General features: G+C 53.1%; 2 protein-coding genes and 1 long non-coding RNA gene across 5 annotated transcripts; 2 read left to right on the forward strand and 1 right to left on the reverse strand.

Moving 5' to 3' along the window:
- Window positions 1-206: 206 nt before the first annotated feature.
- SNRPD2 (small nuclear ribonucleoprotein D2 polypeptide) lies at window positions 207-5,815 on the forward strand. Its single transcript, XM_082437630.1, has 3 exons — window positions 207-359; window positions 2,035-2,214; window positions 5,551-5,815. Coding segments are annotated over exons 1-3 (357 nt in total). The 5' UTR covers window positions 207-357; the 3' UTR covers window positions 5,726-5,815.
- A 1,193-nt stretch (window positions 5,816-7,008) lies between these two features.
- Window positions 7,009-9,261, forward strand: LOC309648785. Its single transcript, XR_014256788.1, has 2 exons — window positions 7,009-8,099; window positions 8,216-9,261. It is a non-coding gene; the product is annotated as an uncharacterized lncRNA (long non-coding RNA).
- A 2-nt stretch (window positions 9,262-9,263) lies between these two features.
- Window positions 9,264-20,246, reverse strand: GIPR (gastric inhibitory polypeptide receptor). 3 transcript variants are annotated; one of them, XM_082437826.1, is made up of 16 exons: window positions 19,981-20,246; window positions 18,483-18,568; window positions 17,353-17,418; window positions 16,227-16,355; window positions 15,790-15,885; window positions 15,208-15,315; window positions 14,600-14,703; window positions 13,794-13,897; window positions 13,464-13,608; window positions 12,547-12,706; window positions 12,277-12,337; window positions 11,889-11,958; window positions 11,677-11,765; window positions 11,446-11,584; window positions 9,606-9,647; window positions 9,264-9,480 (listed from the first exon to the last, which is right to left on the reverse strand). In XM_082437826.1, exons 4-16 carry the CDS (start codon window positions 16,315-16,317, stop codon window positions 9,271-9,273), a joined length of 1,419 nt encoding a protein of 472 aa, XP_082293952.1. In that variant the 5' UTR covers window positions 16,318-16,355; window positions 17,353-17,418; window positions 18,483-18,568; window positions 19,981-20,246; the 3' UTR covers window positions 9,264-9,270. The 3 variants fall into 3 exon arrangements, with proteins under 3 accessions (XP_082293952.1, XP_082293953.1, XP_082293954.1); XM_082437827.1 differs by lacking the exon at window positions 12,277-12,337 and adding an exon at window positions 13,192-13,243; XM_082437828.1 differs by having other exon boundaries at window positions 15,790-15,889.
- Between the last annotated feature and the right edge of the window lie 914 nt (window positions 20,247-21,160).

A 21,160-nucleotide genomic window follows, 5' to 3' on the forward strand; every position in this document is an offset into this window, starting at 1 on the left:
GGAAAAAAAAGGAAACTTAAAAAAAAAAGACAAAAACAAAAAAACAAACAAACAAAAAATGGTTTGAATCAGTCCCGCTTTCTTTTCCTCTCCATTGTCGTGAACATCCGCCCCGTACTGTCCTGAATGGCCTGGAATCACCACGTGAAGCTTTTATCCCACAGCCGCGAAGGGCTGGCAGAAATCGCTATGGCAACCGGCCACGCCCCCATCCGCTGGTTGGGTTTGCGCAGGCGCCCACGGAAATGGGCCTCAGGAAGCGGAAGTCCCGCCTCTGTGTCGCTCTCTCTGAGGAAGGCAGAAGCAACGCGGAGGAAACGGTAGTGACTTGAGAGTGCGGCCACCACCATCGCCAACATGTGAGGCCGGGCTAGGCTTAGGTGGCGGGAGTGGGGTTGAGGGTGTAAATTTGGCCACTTACCGGTGGAAGGGTATGGGCAGAGCGGGGGGCGGAGGCAAACATTTTAGGGGTAAAGTGGCGTAATTTTCTACTGATGCGTTTGAGAACGGACGTGGGGCCTTTGACGGATTCTGACTTCGGGAGGAGGGACAGCTTTATCTGATAACGGGCTGGGCTTTCCCAAATAATGAATCTTACTGAAATGAATTTTAAGGGGAAGCGCTTTTACGAATAAAGAACCTGGAAGAGGGGAGTACGGACTTGTAGGAAAAACGATCTTAGATAAGGGGCTTATACGGATAATTTGAGCTGGAGACGGTTGGCTTTCCAACTTCATTCTCGATTTTTACGGATAACGAGTTACGGGAATGGTTTTCCTTACGTATTCATTCAACAATTATTTATTGAGTGCTCCTATATCAGGCTGCTTTAGACACATAGGCTCTATCAGTGAATTACCCCACTCCCCCAAGGAAGAAAATCCCCTTCTGCATCTTATGGGATGGGAAGAGGCAGGCAGTAAACGTACTGGTAACAAACAGGTAAAGGCAGGCAGTAAACGTACTGGTAATAAACAGGTAAAGTATGTGGTGTGTTAGGTGACCGGGACTATAAATAAAGAAACAGTAGAGCAGGGTGAAACAATGTGGAACGCCACTTTTGAGAGACAGGACACATAAAGGAGGCAACACTTGAGCAAAAACCTGAAGAAAGTGAGAGAGCGAACCACAGAGATATCTGGGGAGGTATCCAGGCAGAGGGAAAAGCAAATGCAGAGACCCAAGAAGAAAGTTCGCCTAATATCTGTTTTTTTATATAAATTTATTTATTTTTATTTATTTATTTTTGGCTGCGTTGGGTCTTCGTTGCTGCGCGGAGGCTTTTCTCTAGTTATGGCGAGCGAGGGCTACTCTTCGTTGTGGTGCGCGGGCTTCTCACTGCGGTGGCTTCTCTTGTTGCGGAGCACGGGCTCCAGGCGCGCGGGCTCAGTAGCTGTGGCGCACGGGCTTAGTTCCGCAACATGTGGGATCTTCCCAGACCAGGGCTCGAACCCGTGTCCCCTGCATTGGCAGGCGATTCTTAACCACTTTGCCACCGGGGAAGCCCATGAGAGGGTTTTGAAGAGTGAGATGATATATGGCTTGAGTCTTGGCACCATCCCCGAGACTGCTCTGTGGAGAGCAAACTGTTGGGGAGCGTGGGTGGAGGCAGGGAGACCAGTAGGAGAGAGATGATGGAGGTTTAAGCCATGGTAAGAAATGGACAGATTCCGATATATTTTAGCGGCAGATGACAGGATTTGCTGACAGATTGAATGTAGGATGTGAGAGAAGGAAAGAAGAGTCAAGTTGACATTAAGAGTTTTTGCTCAAAGAACTAGAAGGATGGAGTTGCCATTGATGGAGATGAGGAAGGCTGTGGATAGTATAGTATAAGTTGGGGGTATTGCGGGATCTGGAGTTCGGCCTAGGACGTGAAGGGTGGAAATGTCTATTAGGCATCCAAGTGGTGATGCTGAGAGAGGACCGAGCAGGAGGGTGGGTGTGTGAGGGAGACATCGAGCCAGAGGCCATGACCACCCAGGCTCGGGCTCTGGGCCCTCTCACCTATGGGTTCCATACTTGCCCACTTAGGAGCCTCCTCAACAAGCCCAAGAGTGAGATGACCCCGGAGGAGCTGCAGAAGCGGGAGGAGGAGGAGTTTAACACAGGGCCACTCTCCGTGCTCACCCAGTCGGTCAAGAACAACACCCAAGTGCTCATCAACTGCCGCAACAACAAGAAGCTCCTGGGCCGTGTGAAGGCCTTCGACAGGTAAACGCCTGGGTCTGGGGAGGTGTTCTTTCCAGGCCTGGAGAAGCAGTCCCAGCTCCAGTCCGAAGCCCAGGGCAGAAGCATCTCAGGACCTCAAGATGTGGTGGTCCATCATTGTCCCTCCAGCTGTGAAGCACAGTGGTTATGGTCATGTACTTGGGAGCCAGTCTTCCTGGATTCATGTCCCAGCTCTGCCTCTTAACAGCCATGTGACCTTTGGCGAGTGACTTTATCTCGTCCGTACAGTGGCAGTAATCATGGTGGTTGCAAAGATTCAATCACTTAATATATGTGAAGCGTAGTAAGTCATTAGAAGTCGAGCATCCGTCACACAGAGCTCTTAATCAGTTTTTTTGCAGTTATTGCATAATGAGAGCGTCCACCTGGGTCAGGTACTGTTTTAGGCTCCAGAGATACAGCAATGATGGAAATAAACATGGTTCCTATACTCAGGGAGCTTATGCTGTAGGCAGGGAAGCCGACAGCAAACACATAAATAATGTCATAAAGACAAGTGATGATAAATTCTATGCAGAAAAGTAAAGCCAGGTAAGAGTTTGAAGTACTGGGAAGGGGGTGCTGTCTTAGGTAGATAATATGGGAGGCCTCAAAGGAAGAGGCAACAGTGGACAGATATGAATAAAATGAAGGTGCAAGCTAGGGTCTGAGTGTTTCAGCCATAGGGAGCAGCAAATGATTTTTCCTCTCTGGGCCTCAGTGTCCTTATCTGTGAAATATGCATCATAATAATACCCCTCAGAACAGTTGTGAGGCTTAAATGATATTATGTATGAAGAGCACTTGGCTCAGTACCTAACACATAATAAATGCTCAGTAAACATATGACCTGCAGCTTTTAGTTAGCATTTAGGAAGTGCTTTCCTCACAGTGGTGTGATGAAACTTACTTCTGGAATGCTTTTGCCACTAGCTTTTATGTGACCATGAACAAGTCTTTCACTCAGCCTTAGTTTCCCCTTGAGTAAAATGAGAATGAGAACAACAGGAAGTGCCAGGTACAGGAGGCAGATAGGTCTGGATTCGAACACAGGCTCTGCCACTTCCAGACTCCGTGACCTTGGGTGAGTCACTTCATCCCACTGTGCTCAGTTTCCTGCTCTAGAAGCTGGAGAGAACTAGTAAACCAGTGTTTACCTCCTGGGGGTGAGATGCAGGGAGGATTGATGGGTTAATGCTTAGAAAGTGCTTAAAGGGGCCTGGTGAGTGCCTATATGGTAAGTGCTCAATAGGTGGTGGATATATGTATGTATGTATGTATGTGTATATATATATATATATATATATATATATATATATATATATATATACACACATATATATATATATATATATATAAATAATTTTTTTCAGTTGACTCTTTCCTTTTCCCCTAGCTTCCTCCTCTGCCCCCATATCATCCTCTCATCCCTCTCCCCACCCAGCCTACCACCCTAGTATGTGTCCTGCCATGTTTGATTCACCCAGAGACTCCTTTGTGGTGGTAGTTAACAGCTTTATTGAGGCATAATTGATTTGTCATAATATCGTAAAATTGTTTTTAAGATAGAATCTTCCGTGTGCTCTGTTGCATCTTGTTTTTTCACACAAATCAGTGGTCTGAGGACATCACTGCAAGTTAGCTAAGGCATTCTTAACCACTTTATTTGCTTAATTTTGTTACTTTCTTGAGTGGGCGATGGATGCAAAATTTGAAAAATACAAAAGGCACCCAATGAAGAGCAAGTCTTTCCTCTCCGTGCCCCAGTTGCCCTCCCCAGGGACCCCATCATGGCTAATTTCTCAGGTCTCCTCCAGGAGGATTACTTGCACAGAACATCATACATGTAGATACAGGAGGGTACTTTTTATTTATTTTTAAGTCACTACTAATGGCATGTCACGCCGTTTTAGACCTTGGTTTTTTCACTTAACAATATACCTTGGAAATGTTCCCATATTGGTATGCTACTTCCCTTTTTTAACTTATTTTCTCTGAATTGGTAATATATTCACATGATTTCCAAAACAGTAATAACAGTCCAATGAGAAGTTTCCATCTGGTTTGTCTCCAGTCTACCTAGGTCACCCCACTGCCACCAGTCTTCAGGTGCATTTCAAGGATTTAGTATTGCACAACCAGGTGGTGGAATGTATGTTTTTCCTACCCACTTTCTTCCTACGGAAGATTGCTTTCCATGCATGCTGTTCCCCCCCTTGCCTTTTTCACTCAGCAGTGTCTCCTGGAGGCTACTGCATAGCAAGGCACAGAGCTTCCTCATGTGCTCCTCACGGGCTTCCTCGTCTTTCTTTTTTTTATATAAATTTATTTATTTTATTTATTTATTATTTTTGGCTGCGTTGGGTCTTCGTTGCTACTTTACGTTGCGCTGCATGGGCTTCTCACTGCAGTGCCTTCTCTTGTTGCGGAGCATGGGCTCTAGGCACTCGGGCTTCAGTAGTTGTGACTCGCTGGCTCAGTAGTTGTGGAGCCCAGGCTTAGTTGCTCCGCGGCATGTGGGATCTTCCCGGACCATGGCTCGAACCCGTGTCCCCTGCATTGGCAGGCGGATTCTTAACCACTGCACCACCAGGGAAGCCCCCTCGTCTTTCTTATGCTTGGTAATATTTCCCTGTATCCTCCTATCCCTTTACCTTGCTTTAATTTTTCTTCATAGCACTTGCTACCACCTGACAGTATATTACAGGTGTCTTTGTTTACTTGTTTAGTGTTCTTCTCCCCTCACTAGACTGCAGACCCCTGAGGGCAGGGATATTATCCCTTTTATTCATTGCTGTATTCATTGCAAGCGCTTGTTGACTGAGCTAATCCGTACTGTCCTCACACGTGCCCCCCCAGCACCCTGAGGACAGGGGCAAAAAGCAGGACTGGAGTGGAGGCGTCAGGTACCGGCCTCAGGCCCCAGGGACCTCAGGTTCTCCAGAGAGAAGCTGTACCTTGCTTATGCCACCAGAAGTACTCGGAGTTAAAAAGCACAAGCAGCACCATTTCATTTGCCTTTATCCTGTGCCAGGCCCTGTTCTAAGTACTTAACAAGAATACTGTATTGATTTCGTTTAATCTTCACAACAGCCCTAGGAGGTAGGCACCATGAATGTCTCCATTATAGAGAGGAGGAAACTGAGGCACAGAGGGGTGAAGTCCTTTGCCCAAGCTTCAAGCTGAGGACTTGCAGAGGTGGCCTTGGAGCCCCGGCCATCCTGGTCCCGGGCCTGCGCCTTCCCCCACGCCATACTGATGGAGGAAGAGGCAGTACTGCACAGAGTGGGGGGGTCAGGAGGCTCCCTCTCATTCCTGATGCCTCCCTCTGCCCACCAGGCACTGCAACATGGTGCTGGAGAACGTGAAGGAGATGTGGACCGAAGTCCCCAAGAGCGGCAAGGGCAAGAAGAAGTCCAAGCCAGTCAACAAGGACCGCTACATCTCAAAAATGTTCCTGCGCGGGGACTCGGTCATTGTGGTCCTGCGGAACCCGCTCATTGCCGGCAAGTAGGGGCCTCCTCCCCGCCGTCAGAACTTGCCCCCTCGTTTTGCGAAGACCTGCCCTTTGTGCTGGGAACAATAAAGTTGTGTGTTTTTTTTAGTGGCCTCTGTCTGTTCACAGGGCCTAGAGAGTGGGGCAGACCCAGGAGGGGGACAGCGGGCATGGGGCCAAGCACGGGGATTGGGACCTCCCTGAGCAGGTGAAGAGGCCTGGTCTCTGCCCCTTCCAGGCCTGACTTTCCCCTTCTGTGAAGTGAATTGGTTGGGCAGAGGGAGCTTTTGCTGCCTTTTGTGTTTTAATTTGTTCTAGCGTCTCATCACTTTCTCTTTCTCTTCCTTTTCCCCACCTCTCAGTAAGTCGGTCTCACTCAAAATTTCTTTCAGTCTTTATTTTTTTTTCCATTTGTTCAGTCAGACAATCCTCCAAGTGCCTCCTCTGTGCCCAGCCCTGTGTTGCAATGCTGGGGACACAGCAGTGCCCAGAAGAGCCCCCAACCTGCCCTCACTGACAGGAGAAGGAGCTGCAGTTAAAGCAGTTAGTACTCTATACCAACAGCACTTGTAGCTGACGCCTGACCTGTGAGGTTGCCAGGCCCTACGCTCCGTGCTGTTCAGACTTCCTAACAACTCTGAGCAGGCACTGCGATTTATTACTTCCAATTCCGGAGGTGGGGACTGCGGCACAAAGAGGTGATGGCGCCTCCCCAGGGGTATCCAGCCAGGAAGTGGTGATGCGGTGATTCAAACCCACCCTGCTCCTGAGCCTGTGGCTTAACCCCTGAACTCTGCTGCCCTCAAATCACAGCTTAATTACCCTTGAGAGAAATTCTCTGACAAATGTAGGGAGATAGAGGTGGGAAAGGGGGACCTTACTTATAGTGGGTGGATTAAGGAAAATCCCTGTCTTGCTCTGACGCACACACATCATGCTCCCCCCCCCACCGCCCCCCAGCTCTCTCTGTGTTCTGCCTCTGCATCTCTATCTGTGTTCTCCAGATAGGGCCAAGTGCCAGGCTGGTGCAGTTCGCAAGTCTGAGGTCAGGGTCGAATGAGTTGTCTGACACACTGAGCTGTGGAAGGCGCAGCCATGATCCCATTAGCGACAGAGCTGCGGACCCTGCAGCAGGAGAAGGCCTGACACATGCAGGGCAATGGCTGTGAGGTTATAAAGGCTTATGTTTACTGAGTGGTTCACATCTAATTTGAACGACCATCTTGGGGGTAGATGCTAGAGGCACCCCATTTTACAGATGAGACAGGCGAGGCCCAGAGAAGGTAAGTTGCCCAGGATCACTCAGGAAACAATGGAGCCAAGTTCAAACCCGGGGAGCCAAGCCCTCATGACTGTCGGGGAGCAGGATGGAGCCATAACAGTGTGGGGAACGATGCTGCCACAGGAAACTTACCCCAGGATTTGGTTCTTGTGCAGGAGCTGGGACAGCACAAGCCCTGGGGTCACAGTTCAAATCCCTGCCCCACATCCCTCCTGTTCTCCCTGGGAAATAGGAGTTCCTTTCCCTGCCTTGCAGGCTGGCAGCAAAGATTCTAGCCTAGGACACCCCTGCCTGGCATCAATCTGAATTTCCTCATCTCTTTACCCAACCCACTGCCCAAATGGTCTCTAATCCCCTCTTCCATTGCGGTGAGTGAGAGTGAAAACAGAGGTTGCAGGAAAAGCACAAGGCAAACTGGCCAGGTGTGCTCCATGCACCAGGCAGTATCCTAAGAATAACTCATTGGAATCTCAGGCAACCCTAGGATGTTGGTACCATCATTATTCCCATTTTCAAGAAGTGAATCTGAGGCACAGAGAGGTTAGGAATTTTCCCCAAGTCACACAGCTAATCAGTAGCCAAAAACTAAGGTTTGAACTAGGCTGGTTCCTGCAGCTTTATTATTCCTACACTACCTTTCTAGAGAAGCAGCTCTCAGGAAATGTTTGGCACACACAATTTTTAATCGTACACATTATAAATAGTTTAAATAACGAGATCACATGAACGTTCTCAGCTGGGAACGTTCTCTTAGGCGTGGAGGATGGTGGCAGCATGGTGTCCATGATCTCTTGGCAACACGTGGCTGAAGTTGAGCAGTACTGCTCTCCAGAGGGTGCAAGTCCACCACTGGCATCCGGCCACACAGCCCGCCTCTGTCATTTCCCTTATGGCCTGGCCAAGAAGATTTTCCCGCCCCCCCATCCCCACAAAAAACAACTTTCTCATGCTTTATTTACAAGGGCCCAGCCTTAGAGCCCCCACCTTCCCAGAACCCACAAGAGGGGCCCAGCAGGACGACATGCTTGAAAGGACTCTGAGTTCAGCGACTATGGGCCATATCTGTCCAGGGAGCTGGGGACCCCAAGGAAAAGAATCGACAACACCCAGGTACTAACTGAATCTAAGTGTGTGTCTATGTGGGGGAGGGATTTAGGAGTGAGGGTCTTGCATGTGTACACGTGGTCCAGCCACAGTGAGACTACTGGCTTTCCTCCTAATTCTAGTTCCCAGGAGCCACCAAGAAGGGTATGCATGTGTGTCCACACTCTCCAGCTAGCAGTGGTCTTGGCCTCCCTGGATGTAGGTTTCAGCTCTGACACCTGCCCTGAATTGCCCATGTTGATATCTACACACACAATCCTCCTCTCTCGACCCCAGTGCCACTCACATTTCTCTCTCTAACTCTGACTTCTCCTGTGAGCTCCAGACCCTTATTCCCAGCTTAACATGTCCAAAGAGCACTCTTGGTTCTCCCCACCCTGAACCCCATCTCCCTCTTTCCTCTCTCCAGCCCAAAACGAGAAGTCTTCCCTGGCTTCTCTCCTTCCTCGGCAAATCCTCTCAGTTCTACTTTTAAAATAGCTCTGGAATCTAACTTTCACACCCTATGTGGCCACCACCCTGGTCCAGCCAACATCACCTCCCACCTGCATCAGCCTCCTCCCTGGGCTCCCAGCTGCCACCCTTGCCCCTGATAATCTGTTGCCCCAGAGGGCAGACAGAGAGATCTGTTTAAAAAACTTAGCCCACTCCATTAGGAGCCGCTCCAAAGAATCTTCAGTGCACCTGAAATAAAATTCCCACTCTTCTCTGCCCCCGCCCACTTCTCTCTCCATCTGTTGGCTCTGACTCGTCCCACTCCAGACACGCAGGCCTCCTCTCTGTTCCTCAGACACCGCCAAGCTCCTTCCCGCCCCAGGGCCTTCGCAGATGCTCTTCCTTCTGCCTAGAATCTCGCCGCCAATTCTTTCCAAAGGTGTCTCCTTCACCTCTTTCAGGCATGGCTTAAATGTCACCTCCTCAGAGATGCCCCACCCCCTTCTAACTTTTCTTTATAAGCTGTTCCACAACGTATATGTAACTTGGTTTATCCTCACGGTCTGTTTCCCCCACTCAGTTGTGATCTCTAGGAGAACAGGGACCTTGTCTTCTGTTTCCTTCCCCTCCGCCCCCCGCCCCCGCGCCGCCCCATTTCCCCAGCGCTCTCCACACCAGGCCTGGTACACAGCAAGCGCTCAATAAATACGTGCTAACTGAATGGACCCAAGAATCCCGCTGCCTAGCAGTAACTTTCTAAGACATGGCTGGCCTCACCCCCAGGACCTGGGAGTGTCCTCGAGCACAGAGCGCGGCCGGCGGCGACCTGGCCGGGGCCGGAACCCGAGGGCAGGGTCCGGAAGGCGCCGCGCTCGGGGGGTTGGCACGGCTCTTCGCCGAGTCTGTGGCGCAGGCGGCAGCGGTGCCAGCCCCGCCGGATCTCCGACTGCACCTGCAACGGAACAGCGCTCAGAGGCGGCGCGGGGCGCGCCATTCCCTGCGCGGCCGGCAGAGGGCGCGGGCGGCAGAGGGCGCGGGCGGCAGAGGGCGCGGGCGGCGGGCCGGGGCTCTCCCTACCTCCTTGTTGATGAAGCAGTAGAGGACGCTGACCAGAAAGCCCTGCCAGAGGAGGTGCGGGGTTAAATTGGGGGCAGGGGCAGGGTTATAAACACCCCTTAATGAGCTCTGACCCCTTCCAGGCCCCAAACCACCTCTCCTGCCGCCACCCTGGTCCTACACTATTGCAGTCACCTTCTCCCTGGCTCCCAAATCCCCCCTTGCCCTCGCCAGTTTGCTGAGCAATCAGGGCTGGAGGTTAAGAACAAGTGACCCCGGAGGTAGCCTGCTTGGATGTGATCACCGCTTCCCCACTTTCTTCTCCACTTGGGTAAGCTGCTTAACCCCTCTGTGACTCAGTTTCTTCATCTGGAAAATGGAGTAATACAGTGGTGGTCGTGAGAATTGAGGTATTATTAATATGCAAGAAGCTCTAGTGCATGGCACATAGTTAAACCTTTTCTGAATTTTATCATAACTTACTACATGATTTTATTTATTTATTTATTTATTTGGCCACACTGTGCAGCTTGCGGGATCTTAGTTCCCCAACCAGGGATTGAATGCAGGCCCTCGTCAGTGAAGGCACGCAGTCCTAACCACTGGACCGCCAGGGAATTCCCTATTTATAAACTTTAATAAAGAATTAGTTTTATATTTATATAAATTTATATATATTTTACACATACATTTAAATAAATATAAAGTATATTTATAATTAAGGAAGTAATTGATATATTAATGCAAGACAATTATTTCATGTGTAATTATTAAGATATTTCTTATCACTTTCCACGATCCTTTTAATATCTGACTCTGATCACGTCCCTCTGCTCTCCTGGCTCCCACCTCACTCAGAGGAAAAGCCAAAGTCATCGTTTGGCTCAAGGATCTGCCCAGGTATCTCACCTCTGTCCTATCCTCCCCTTGCTCTCGCTGGCTCCCCCTGCTGAGGCATGCTGACCTTCTTCCATCATGACGGGTATTCTCTCCCACCTCAGGGATCCTGCACTTCGCATTTCTCTTTCTGGAACATTTTCCCCAAATATCTTCCTGGCTTGTTCCCTCATCTTTGGGTCTCTGCTCCAGTGTCTTTTCAGCGAGGCCTTCCCTGACCCCCTGTCTATAACCCCATCCTTCTTTGTTGGCTCCTCATCTCTGTTTTCTTGCTTTCTTTCCCCCCTCCTTTAGGCACGTCTCACCATCTGACATTCTGTATATTTTACTTATATAGCATCTTTAGCATCTGTCTCTCCCACTAGAGGGCAGGGACCATTTGATTCTTGGCTATATCCCCATAGTAAGCCTGGAAGAGTGCTTGGTACATAGTAAGTGTTCAATAAAGTTTTGCTGAATGTAATGAATGAACAGCCTTATGAAGTGAAACAAGTATTGTCCCCACTTTAGAAATGAGAAAACTGAGGCCCAACAAGGTAAAAAGCAGGGTGGAGGCTAGGGTAGGGCAAGCACGGGCAGGGTGGGCCTTCAACTTCAGGGAGCACTTCCTTAAAATTTGCGCTTTAGGTACTTCAGATACCTCACCCTTGCCCTGGCCCTGAGGTGAAGGCCAAAGAGCTGGGAGTGACAACCCAAATTTGGCCCCAGCCCTGGCTGGCCTCAAAGCCCTCTATCTTAACCAGGGGGCAGTACTGCTGGGGCTGCCTGGTCTCCTGTCTCCTCTCTGCTGCTTCCCCAGCCCGGGGACGGCGCTAGCTCAGTATTTTGTGTAGAATGAATGAACAAAATCCCATCTTCACACCCCATTCTGTGGCTGCGCCAGAGAATGACTGTAACCCTCGTGCCCCTCTGAGTAGGAGGACCCCAAGTCAAAGGGTGTAGCTCCTGCACCCTGCTTAGGCACCTGGAAAGAACTGAGGAAGATCTCAAAGCTGAGCTTGGCCAAGCGCAGGGCACCCCGGGCCTGTTCCTCAGTCACGGGAGCAAACACCACCTCGTGGACGCCCAGCAGGGGCACCAGCGTCAGCGTGGAGCGAGCCAGCCTGGGGGTAGAGGGTGGCAGTGGTCCCGCGGCCCCGCGTCCCCCGTCTTGCACCCAGCCACCTTCCCCTCCGTCCCCACCGCCCTCCTTCACCTCAGTCGGTAGTCCGGGCAGCGCATCTGTTGCGTCCTCAGCTTTGACGCGAGGATGCCAAGGATGCGGATGAAGATGAGAAAATTAATCTGCGGAGGGAGAGAGAGAGAGACTGAGCCAGTTCTCCCCTCTCAGCCCTACCCCGCACCGCCCCGGCTTCCCAGGATAGGAAATCCCTGAGACCAGCCTGAAAGAGGTGGGGCCGGCCGTACCAAGATGGTTAGCAGGATAGGGGTCCTGATGATCCACCAAATGCCCTTGATATCGTTCCGCTCCCAGCACCTGGAGGAGGGGGAGTAGAGCTAAGGGACAGAAAACCTTAGGCTCGCCGAATTAAGCACTTAAACTCCCAGGCCCCGCCCACCTTCCTTAACGCCACACCCACATTTCCTTAAAGTCCCGCCCGCTACTATTTAGGCCCAGCCCTCATCCCTCCCCTTCCCGTAGTCCTGGAACCCAACTGTCTAAGCGACCTGTTCCTTTAGACCCCACCCAGGTCCCTAGGTGCAATTAGAACCTCCCCACGTTTCCATCGCACCCCTCCCACGTCCCTCAAAGCTCCACCCACCTCCCAAGCCCCGCCCCAGACCCGCGACTCACTGCGTGTTCTCGTACAGGTACCTGACGATCACCCAAGGAATGACGAAAAGCGCGGGGGCCCCTGTGCAGACCCAACCCCCGCCCCCCCACCCCGCCGCAGCTGTCAGAGCGCGCACGGGCCCCGCCAGGCCCAAGACCCGAGGAATTCCCCCGCCGGGAAGGGGAGGCAGAAGCCTAGAGAGGAGAGGAGACCCCCTGAGGTAGACCAGAAGGGTAGCTGCGGGGAGGGGAGGCGCGCTGGGCTGGGCAGGGGACAGGGTCGGGGCTCACCCCAGCCGAGGAGCATGTAGCAGCGGAAGTGGCCCTCCTCGGAGCCTCCCACAAGCACCAGGAGGCTGTGCAGGTAGATGCCCTCCACCAGCAGCCACGTGTAGTTGGCACCCACGCAGTACTGGGTCAAGATCTGGGCCGTGCGACAGGCAGCTAGGGCCTAGGGGGTGGCCAGACAAGAGGAGGGGGCAGTCAGGGCCCCCTCCACCCTCATCTCTTGTCGTCTCTTGACATCAAATATTCTCCTCTCATTCTATATCACCAAAGGATGATATAGAGTTGGTTTCTCTCGCCCTATTCTCTTTCCCTATATGAACTCTCCCACTCTAACCTCTTTAACAATTGGTATCTTACATCTTGCTATCAGAATTCCCCCCAGATCCCCCCAAATACGGCCTCTCCCACCCCATCTCCTTCTAAGAATTCCACTCAACTACTCCACCTCTCAAAAGGTTTCTCTCATGTCCCACCAGCACAGGGACTCTCCCACCCCTTGGCTTTTTAACGATTGGTATGGCCCAACTTAATAGGTTTTCTCCCCGCTGTCCCTAGACTTTAGTCTCTCCCACCTTGTCCCCCAGGAACAAATTGGTATCCACCAAATCCCCCCACTAGTTAGTTTCTCCCATCCTGCCACCGTCTCACCTCTAGCAGGGGATTCTCTCATCGGTGCGAAAGTCCAAGGATGGGTGAGATACTGAGAGAACGGGAATGGAAAATTCCAACAGAGGAGGTGATGGGGTGGGAGAGTTCAAGGATGGGGGAGGCCGAGTTGGGAGGATCCCTCTCCAATTGTGTTGGAAGGGTCAAGAGAGATCAACTGTCGATAGGGTAGGAGGTAGTAAATGGAATGGGAACCCTCTGGCCTCACCAGAGGGACAGAATCCCAATTTGAGAAAGAGGGAGATGGTGCTCACCTGGTCCCACAGGATAGGAGCCTGATCCCCAGGGTGGGGGCCAGGCGGAGGAAGCAGACGGTCTCGGGTGAGGATGGCTGCTGCCCGCAGCATGAAAGACGTGAACAGGTTGATGTGGATGTAGTTGCGAGTGCAGCGCAGCCGCCTGGGGGATTTGGAAGGCAGTGTGGGGACCTGTCCTTGGCCACACAGAGTCCCTCAAACTACCCCCCAGCCCTTCCCACAGGACCACCATTGAATGCTTGTTGCCGGTGGAGACTGACTACCCCATCTTACTGGGAACACTGAAGCCCAGTCTCTGCTGCCTCCACTCAGGGCTGGGGGTCCCACCTGAAGAAACTCAAGATGAGCAAGGCGAGCAGCAGTGTGGCAAGGGACAGGGAGTAGCCCACGGTGTACACAACCTGCAGCCGCTCCAAGCTCAGCCTTTGGTCCTGGGGGTGGGGCAAGAGGACACAGAAATAGAGCTCAGTTCTTCCCCTAGGGCCATAAAGGTGCTGGAGAGATACCTGCTCTTTGTTCCTACCCCACACCCCAGTGTTCTTTTGGGGATCCACCTACCATTGTCTGAGTGGGGCACTCCGCCCCTCAACTCCAAGGCTGGGCATGTGACCAGCCAATCAAAGCATTCTATCTAACACTACACTACACACACACACACACACACACACACACACACACACACACACAACGATTAGTCGAGGGCAGTTATATGACCCAAATCAGGCCAATGACAGTCAGTCCTGGGACATAAAGTTAGAGCTATTGAGAAAAAGCTCAGTCTTCCTACATTGTTGCTTGGTAGGTGGAATGTGAGCCTGGTACCAGTGGGAGCCACCTTTTCCACCCCACAGAAAAGAGGACACCATCATACAGAAAAACAGAGGAACAATATGGTGAGATTCCCAACCACATCATTTTAGCACCCAGATCCAGCTGTGCCTGAAGCTGTAGGCTTATACTTTTCAATCACAGAAGCCAATATATTTCTTTTTGTTTCTCCTTCAAACAAGGAGCTGAATTTCTGTCACTTGGGACCCAGAGTCCTGAACGGTACAAGGGGTTTGAGGCTCTGTCTGAGGCTGCTTTCTGCCTCTGTTTGGACATCCTACCCTGAATCCCTCACCTCTTCTTACCTGAAAAACCCCATTCTTCTCTGGGTTCTCGCACTGAGAATGGTCTCTCCAAGGTCCCCATTGACCATCACTGCCACAATGGCGGAGGACAAAGCCTGCAGCCACTGTGGGGAAACGAGAGAGGGGATCAGAGGCACAGAGATGGAGGCAGAAAGACAAATTGTGAGACGAAGGCAGAGAGAGATCCAGTGATGATGATGATGATAAGCCATTATGTAGCATTTTACACGTATCAATTAATTTAATATTCATAACAAGCCTGTGAACTTGGTACTATCATAAACATCATTTTACAAGCGAGGAAAGTGAGGCGTAAAGAAATTAAATAAACTACCCTAGGTCACACAGCTAGTTAGGCAAGGAAGACCAAGATGTGCAGAAACAGACTCATGAAAAGGAGAGAAAATAAGAACCTGGTGGTCCTCAGAGAGATACAGAGACAGAGAAGGGGCATTATGTGGTGACCCAGCCAGGGGTGGACAGACAGAAGGAGACACCCAGCCAGACAAAGAGGAGCAGGAGAGCTGCGGGCGAGTGGTGTCTGGGGCCAGGGTTAGAAGAGAGCTGTTTGTGTCAGGGGAGGGCCCGGGGTCCACGAGGCAGCTCACCGTGGCGGTTCCAGGGCAGGTACCAGGGGCAGGACGCACGGGCAGTGGCATTGGGTGCAGTGTGGTCCCAGCAGACGTACATATCAAAGGACCCGTTACAGCCGAGGCCTGGGGTGGGCGTGGGGGCCAGATGTCGGGTGGACCTTCTGTACCTCTCGCCCAATGCTTCTCCGCCTTCCACACACAAGCCCTGCCCCAGCCCCGCCCACCTGGAGTGGTCGGGCCCCTGCTCCGTCACAGCTCCTCCCACCAGACCCCAAGGTCCCGCCCACCTTGCGAGCCCTACTCTGGGCTCCTCCCACCAAGCAAGTTCCCGCCGCAGATGCTTCCCACTCTGCAAGGCCCTTGCTAGGCTCCACCCCAAACTCCCTCTTCGAGGTCCACTTTAGGTACCACCCACCTAGTGTAGGCCCCGCCCAAGACCCCTCCCCTTTCAAGGTTCATCTCAGGCCTCTCCCACGCAGCCCACATTTAACACAGACTTCTCTCTCAGGCCCCGCGGGTCAGTCCTAGGCCGGCCTCAAGCCCACCCCTCTCAGCCCCAGCCCTTCTCTTGCCCCCAGATCTCCACCCCTGTCACACCTGCTGGGGGCGCCGCGGCCTCCAGTGTCGCCTGGCACTCCCTGCGGTACCGTTCCCAACGCTGGTACAGCTCTCCCGCCGTCTGCCCCTCAGAGCCTGCCTACAAAAAGAGAGAAGGGAGGACCCCCCAACCCCGCCCCGCGCTGACCCCTGCTCCCAGGCAGCGTGGTTCCTGAGGGCCAGAAACACCCTAGAGGGACTTGGAGGGGCTGTCCTGCTTTGCTCAGGAGTCTTGGGTGGCTTAGAAACCTCTTCTAAGTCTTGAGGGGTGCCTAGAAACCACCAGGGGAGTTGCTGTGGGGAACTGAAAGCCTTCAGGAAATTTACGGGAAGGAGGCGGGGAGGTATTAAAACAATCTTCCCAGTGGGATAAGACTTAAAAGCCGGCCCCAGACATCCCTCCAAGCCTTGAACTCCTTGGCTCCTCGGGTTCTCACCTCCGCCCTCCGGAGCAGCGGCTCCCACAGCGAGAGCAGCAGTAGCGGCCACCAGGGCGGACAGTTCGGCATCGTGTGGGAGGCAGGGCATGGGGGGCGAAGGGTCCGGTCACGCAAGGGCAGCCGGCTCTGGGGGTCCGAGGGCAGAATTAGGAGCCGCCGCCCTCCTCCCCCAGCCCCAGCGCCACCCCGCAGAGGGATTCAGGTACCCGGAGGCAGCGCCCCCCTCCCCCAAGAGTGGTGATTCTGGGCGGGGGGGGGAGTGGTGAGGAGTGGGGGGAGACCGAGATCCAACACCTGATTTCCGGACCCGCTCCCGGCTGTTTCTGGGGCAGCGGCGGTAGAAGGGGGCTGTTTGCTGGGAGTGCGGTTGCCTTAGAGCCGTGCTGGGCAAAAGTGCCAGTGTCACCCGGAGTATAGACCTAGAGACTCCGGGGAACCTGGGGACCGCCTTGGAGAGGAGGGCACGGAGCTTGAAATGACTCTTGAAGTTCCCACTCTCCCAAAGGGTTTTCAAACGCGGATAGGAACTCGACCGTATCAAACTTTCCCTACTGTGGATAAAACCCAGAGTCAGTGGGACAATCCTCTCCTTAGGGACCAGAGAGGCATCAGACCCTCTTAGGTCTGCAGGGGTCCAGATGTCTGGAAATCGGTCTAACCCCCAACACCCCATACCCGGCACCATGTAGGGAAAGGGGAAAGCAAGGAGGATCTTGGTTGGAGCCCCAGAAAGACACAGAGTCACAGAGGCATGAGACAAATATAGAGACTGAGAGACACAGAGACAGACAGGATGAGACACACAGCAAGAGACCAGAGACCAAAAGGCAGAGGAAGACAGAGACAAAAAGGTAGGCTAGGAGACAAAGAGGAGATAGAGACACGGAGAGAGATACAGAGAATGGGAGAAAGAGGCAGAGATACAGAGCTATCTAGAGGCTAAACAGAGATTGTGAGATGTGGAGACAGAGATGCTGAGAGACAGACAGAAGGAGGATATAGACTGTGGGCACAGAGAGGCGGAGGGACAAAGGCACAGGTTAAGAAATGGAGAAAGAGGGGCCCAGAGACTTGAGGGGGACGTGGGGCAGGGGGAACGGACTGGGATGGGGGGAGCCCTCACCTGTTCCCAGCCCTCCTCTCGGTCACTTGCTTCTGACGCTGCTGCTTCCACTGCCTCGCCTGGGCTCTGGAAGAGGTGACAGCCTGGGGTGGTGGGAGGGGGCGGGGCCAGGGCGGGCCAAGGAACAGGAAGGGGGAGCTCCAGGGCAGAGACCCAGCACAGGGGGCCAGTTGCGTGTGAGTGTCACAGCCACTCAGGGTCACGTGGGAGAGCAGTCACTGTCATCATCCTGAGGACCACCCCCCTCCCAGGGTGCACAGCCTCTCACATTGTCCACCCGTCCCACCCAGCCACTGCACACGGAGTCGCAGTCACACACAGTGTCACGCACAATCCCATACACCTAGCCGCAGGGAGGCATGACACAGAATCTCACACACTGTTCCTCACAGAACATGTTCTCCATGTTCATTCACAGTCCTATAATCCAGCGTCACACCCAGAGACCCAAAGTCTCTCCCCCACAGGCTGACAGTCATTCGCAGTGACACAGCCACATACCTGGGGCGTGGACTCCTCCGCTCACACGGAAACACAATCACAGCTTCCCACAGTCCCGATGATACAGTGTCCATCACACACACATTCACACCATCACTAGGTCACATCACAAACACTGTCTGTCTCCCCCACTGGCCTGTGTGCCCCATGAGGACAGGGCCAGGGCATCTCAGTCACCACTGGGTCCCCAGCATCACTCAGCACAGGTTGGGGGATAGAGCAGAGGTTCAAAGAATGATGGTCGACAAAATAAAGGCACACAGTTCTAGGGTTTCTCACACAGTCATACAATCCTTTAATGACGCGATCTGAAGGTAACACACAATGTTACACAACTCTACCCATTAACACGCTCACACATCGAGTCACGCACTTCACATAATCACCTACAGAGTCCACAGTCATATTCCAACAACACACATTCCCCAAGTGTCACTAAGGCACACTCTCATGAGCTCCCGGTGTCACACTGTCACACTGTCATCCTCAGTCACACCCGGTGCTAAGGTCATACAAACATGCAACTCTCCATCACAGCCTCACCTGCACTCACAAGTCACATACAGTCACACACTGTCACACAGTTTTCCACAGGATCACACATCATCATCCCATGATCACACACGAACCCATAGCCTCACGCGATCTCCTGGTCACAGTCACCACTGAATCACATGCCTCCTTGCAATCTCCACTTTCAGTCTCTTCCTTTGCTCTGAAATGCGGAGAATATTTGGCTTAGAAACTGCGTCCCAGCTCTCAGCACTCTTTTCCCCCTTTAATACAAATCACCAATTCCTGCACGTTAATCATACTAGTAACATTCATGAGCATACACTCCCTGGGGAGCTGTGAGATAAATGGGACAGAGGTGAGTCTGCCCATTTTGCAGAGGAGAAACTGAGGCCCAGAGGCCCTGGGAGGGGCAGGGAGTAAGGGTGGCGTGAGATCCAGCACCAGAGGCTAAAAGGAGACCAGTCTGGGGGAGGGGGGTTGACATGGGGTGGGTCCTGACCTCCAGCTGGCCTCCCTGCTCCCTGCCCCACATTCCTGGCGCCCTCTGGGTCCTGGGAAAGGCTCGGTTCTTGAAGTGGAGAGGGGAGGGGTCTGAGATTGCCCGGCACCTCGGGAAGAGGCTGGGGTTGGGAGGGAGTCTCTTCTCGGCCTCAAGAGCGCCTGGGGGTCACTTGCTAGGGATGGGAAGGTGGGGGGAGGCTGGAAAGTGGGAGGAGAGAGGCTGGGGGCGGGAGGGGGAAGCAGGGGAGAGGAACTGAGGTGGTGAGAGAGACAGGAAAAGAAACCAAGGACCAAGAAAAACCAGAGACAGGCAGAGAAAGGCAGAGACAGGAAGAGGCAGAGACGTCAGAGACCAAGAGAGACAGATAGTGAGAAAGAAATAGAAAAGGACAGAAAAGTAGAGAGAAATACCGAGAGAGAGAGTGAGAGAGAACAAAACAAAACAGGGGAGAGAAAACAGGGACCAAGAGAGGGAGAAAGACAGAGAGAGAACAGGTACAAATTGGAAGATGGAGATGGGGAGGGGTGGAGGGAGAGAGAGCCTGAAAGACGGGGGCCCTGAGGAGAGATAACCAAGGCAGGAGCCCGGAGATGAGTAGCCTACTGGAGCTCAGAGCCCCTCACCCCTCCCTCATCAAGTCCCTCTGGGAAAACACAGGGCAGAACAGAGCACTGGGTGGGGGGTGGGCGTGAAGGACAGGAGGGGTGATGCCTGGGTCCCCGACTGGACCCCTGCCCATCTCAGCCCTCCTGGGGGCTTTTACAGTCTCCCAGGGTCTGGGGAGGAGGAACCAGGGCCACAGGGTGGCCACAGGGGTGGCTAGAGGGGCCCGCCCCCATCCGCACGCTCAGCGCTTCTGGAAACTGCAGTCAGAGAAGCAGCCCTGCCCTCTCCCCCTGTTCTTCTCTCTCTGTCATCCATCTCTCTCCACGCCATCTTCTGTCTCCTCGGTCTGAATCTCTCCTTTCTCCTTTCCTCCAAGCCCGCATTCAGTTCGTCTGTCTTCCGCTCTTGTTGGCTAGACTGTCTTTTCTCTTCCCTCCAGGTTTCCTTTTGCCCCCTCCTCATTTCTCTTGCTCACTCCATTCTCCAGGTCAGTCTCTTCTTGCCTGTCTTGAAGCTTTCTCCTTTCTCATCCCTCTTTTCCCATCTCCTCTCAGGGTGTCTGTCTGTTTTTCTCTCTCCATGTCCTCTGGTCCCGGGTCTCCAGGCTGTTGTTCCCTCCACCCCAGGCCTGACCAGGCAGTGCTCCCCCCAACTCAGGATGCAGTGGTGGGGAGGAAGCTGGGGGACCTGTGCCTCCCCCCATGGGGCTGCCCGGCCAAGGAGAGCCTGCGGGGAGCAGGCAGGGGCCTGCAGTGCCGGCAGATGGTGCAGGAGAAATGAGGCAGAGAGAGATGGGGAGAGGGGGGCCCCATAGGGACTGAGGCCAGAAATGGGAGGCCAAGATGGCCCCCTGGGGACTGCGGAGAGACAAGGCCTGAAGGACAGAAACCCAGAGAGAGACACACACACACACACACACACACACAGGATCCAGAGAAAGACAGGAACCCAGAGACAGAGATGCAGAGATGGGGGCCTAGAGAGACCAACACAAAAAAACATGGGACTCAAGAGAGAGACAGAGACAAAGAAGGACATGAGACCCAGAGAGACAGAGACAAGACCCGAAGAGAGACCGAGACATAGAGACATAATACCAAGAGAGACACAGAGACATGGAGAAACCTAGGGATGGGAACCCAAAGAGAGAGAGAGAGAGAGTAGAAGGACAGAGAAAGAGACTCAGAGAGAGGAGACCTGAGAGACAGAGACCCAGAGACAGGTATCAGAGAGATAATCAGAGACAGAGATGAAGAAATGGTCCAGAGAGACAGAGAGACTTGGAACACAGATAAATGAGGATGGGGATAAACTCTCAAAGACACAATCAGACAGAGATGAGACAGAGATGAGGCCTGGCTCCCCTCACCCTCTTCCAAGAGCGGGGGTGCTTCCCCTGACCCTGCCTCTCCCCCCTCACTGCCCCCCACCCTCCTGCAGCACGTCCCCAGTCTCCATAGCAACCTTCCCAGATCCTGAGGGCAAATATTGTCCTGGGCAGAAGCAGCGGGGCTGTGTTGACATAATCTCTCACTGGTGGGCTGAGGGCTCCAGGGAACCAAGAGGCCAGGATGGGAGGGCAGGAGAGCAGCGGGGCTCTCCGCTGGGGCCCCAAAGACAGCTCCCACCTGCCACCACCTCCAGATCAAGGTGCAATGCTCCCTGCCCTGGGAGGAGCCTCTG

The sequence above is a fragment of the Balaenoptera physalus genome (genome assembly GCF_965194825.1).
Source record: "Balaenoptera physalus genome assembly, chromosome: 19".
Lineage (NCBI taxonomy): Eukaryota > Metazoa > Chordata > Mammalia > Artiodactyla > Balaenopteridae > Balaenoptera > Balaenoptera physalus.

Coding starts and splice junctions, on each gene's coding strand:
- SNRPD2 (XM_082437630.1), top strand. Junction 2,215..5,550: donor CGTGTGAAGGCCTTCGACAG/GTAAACGCCTGG, acceptor TCTGCCCACCAG/GCACTGCAACATGGTGCTGG.
- GIPR (XM_082437826.1), bottom strand. CDS start 16,317: ATGCCCTGCCTCCCACACGATGCCGAACTGTCCGCCCTGGTGGCCGCT. Junction 12,707..13,463: donor CTCCTATCCTGTGGGACCAG/GTGAGCACCATC, acceptor GCCACCCCCTAG/GCCCTAGCTGCCTGTCGCAC. Junction 9,648..11,445: donor TCTTCCTCAGTTCTTTCCAG/GTGCCTAAGCAG, acceptor CTCCTCTGGCAG/GGCTTTCTGGTCAGCGTCCT.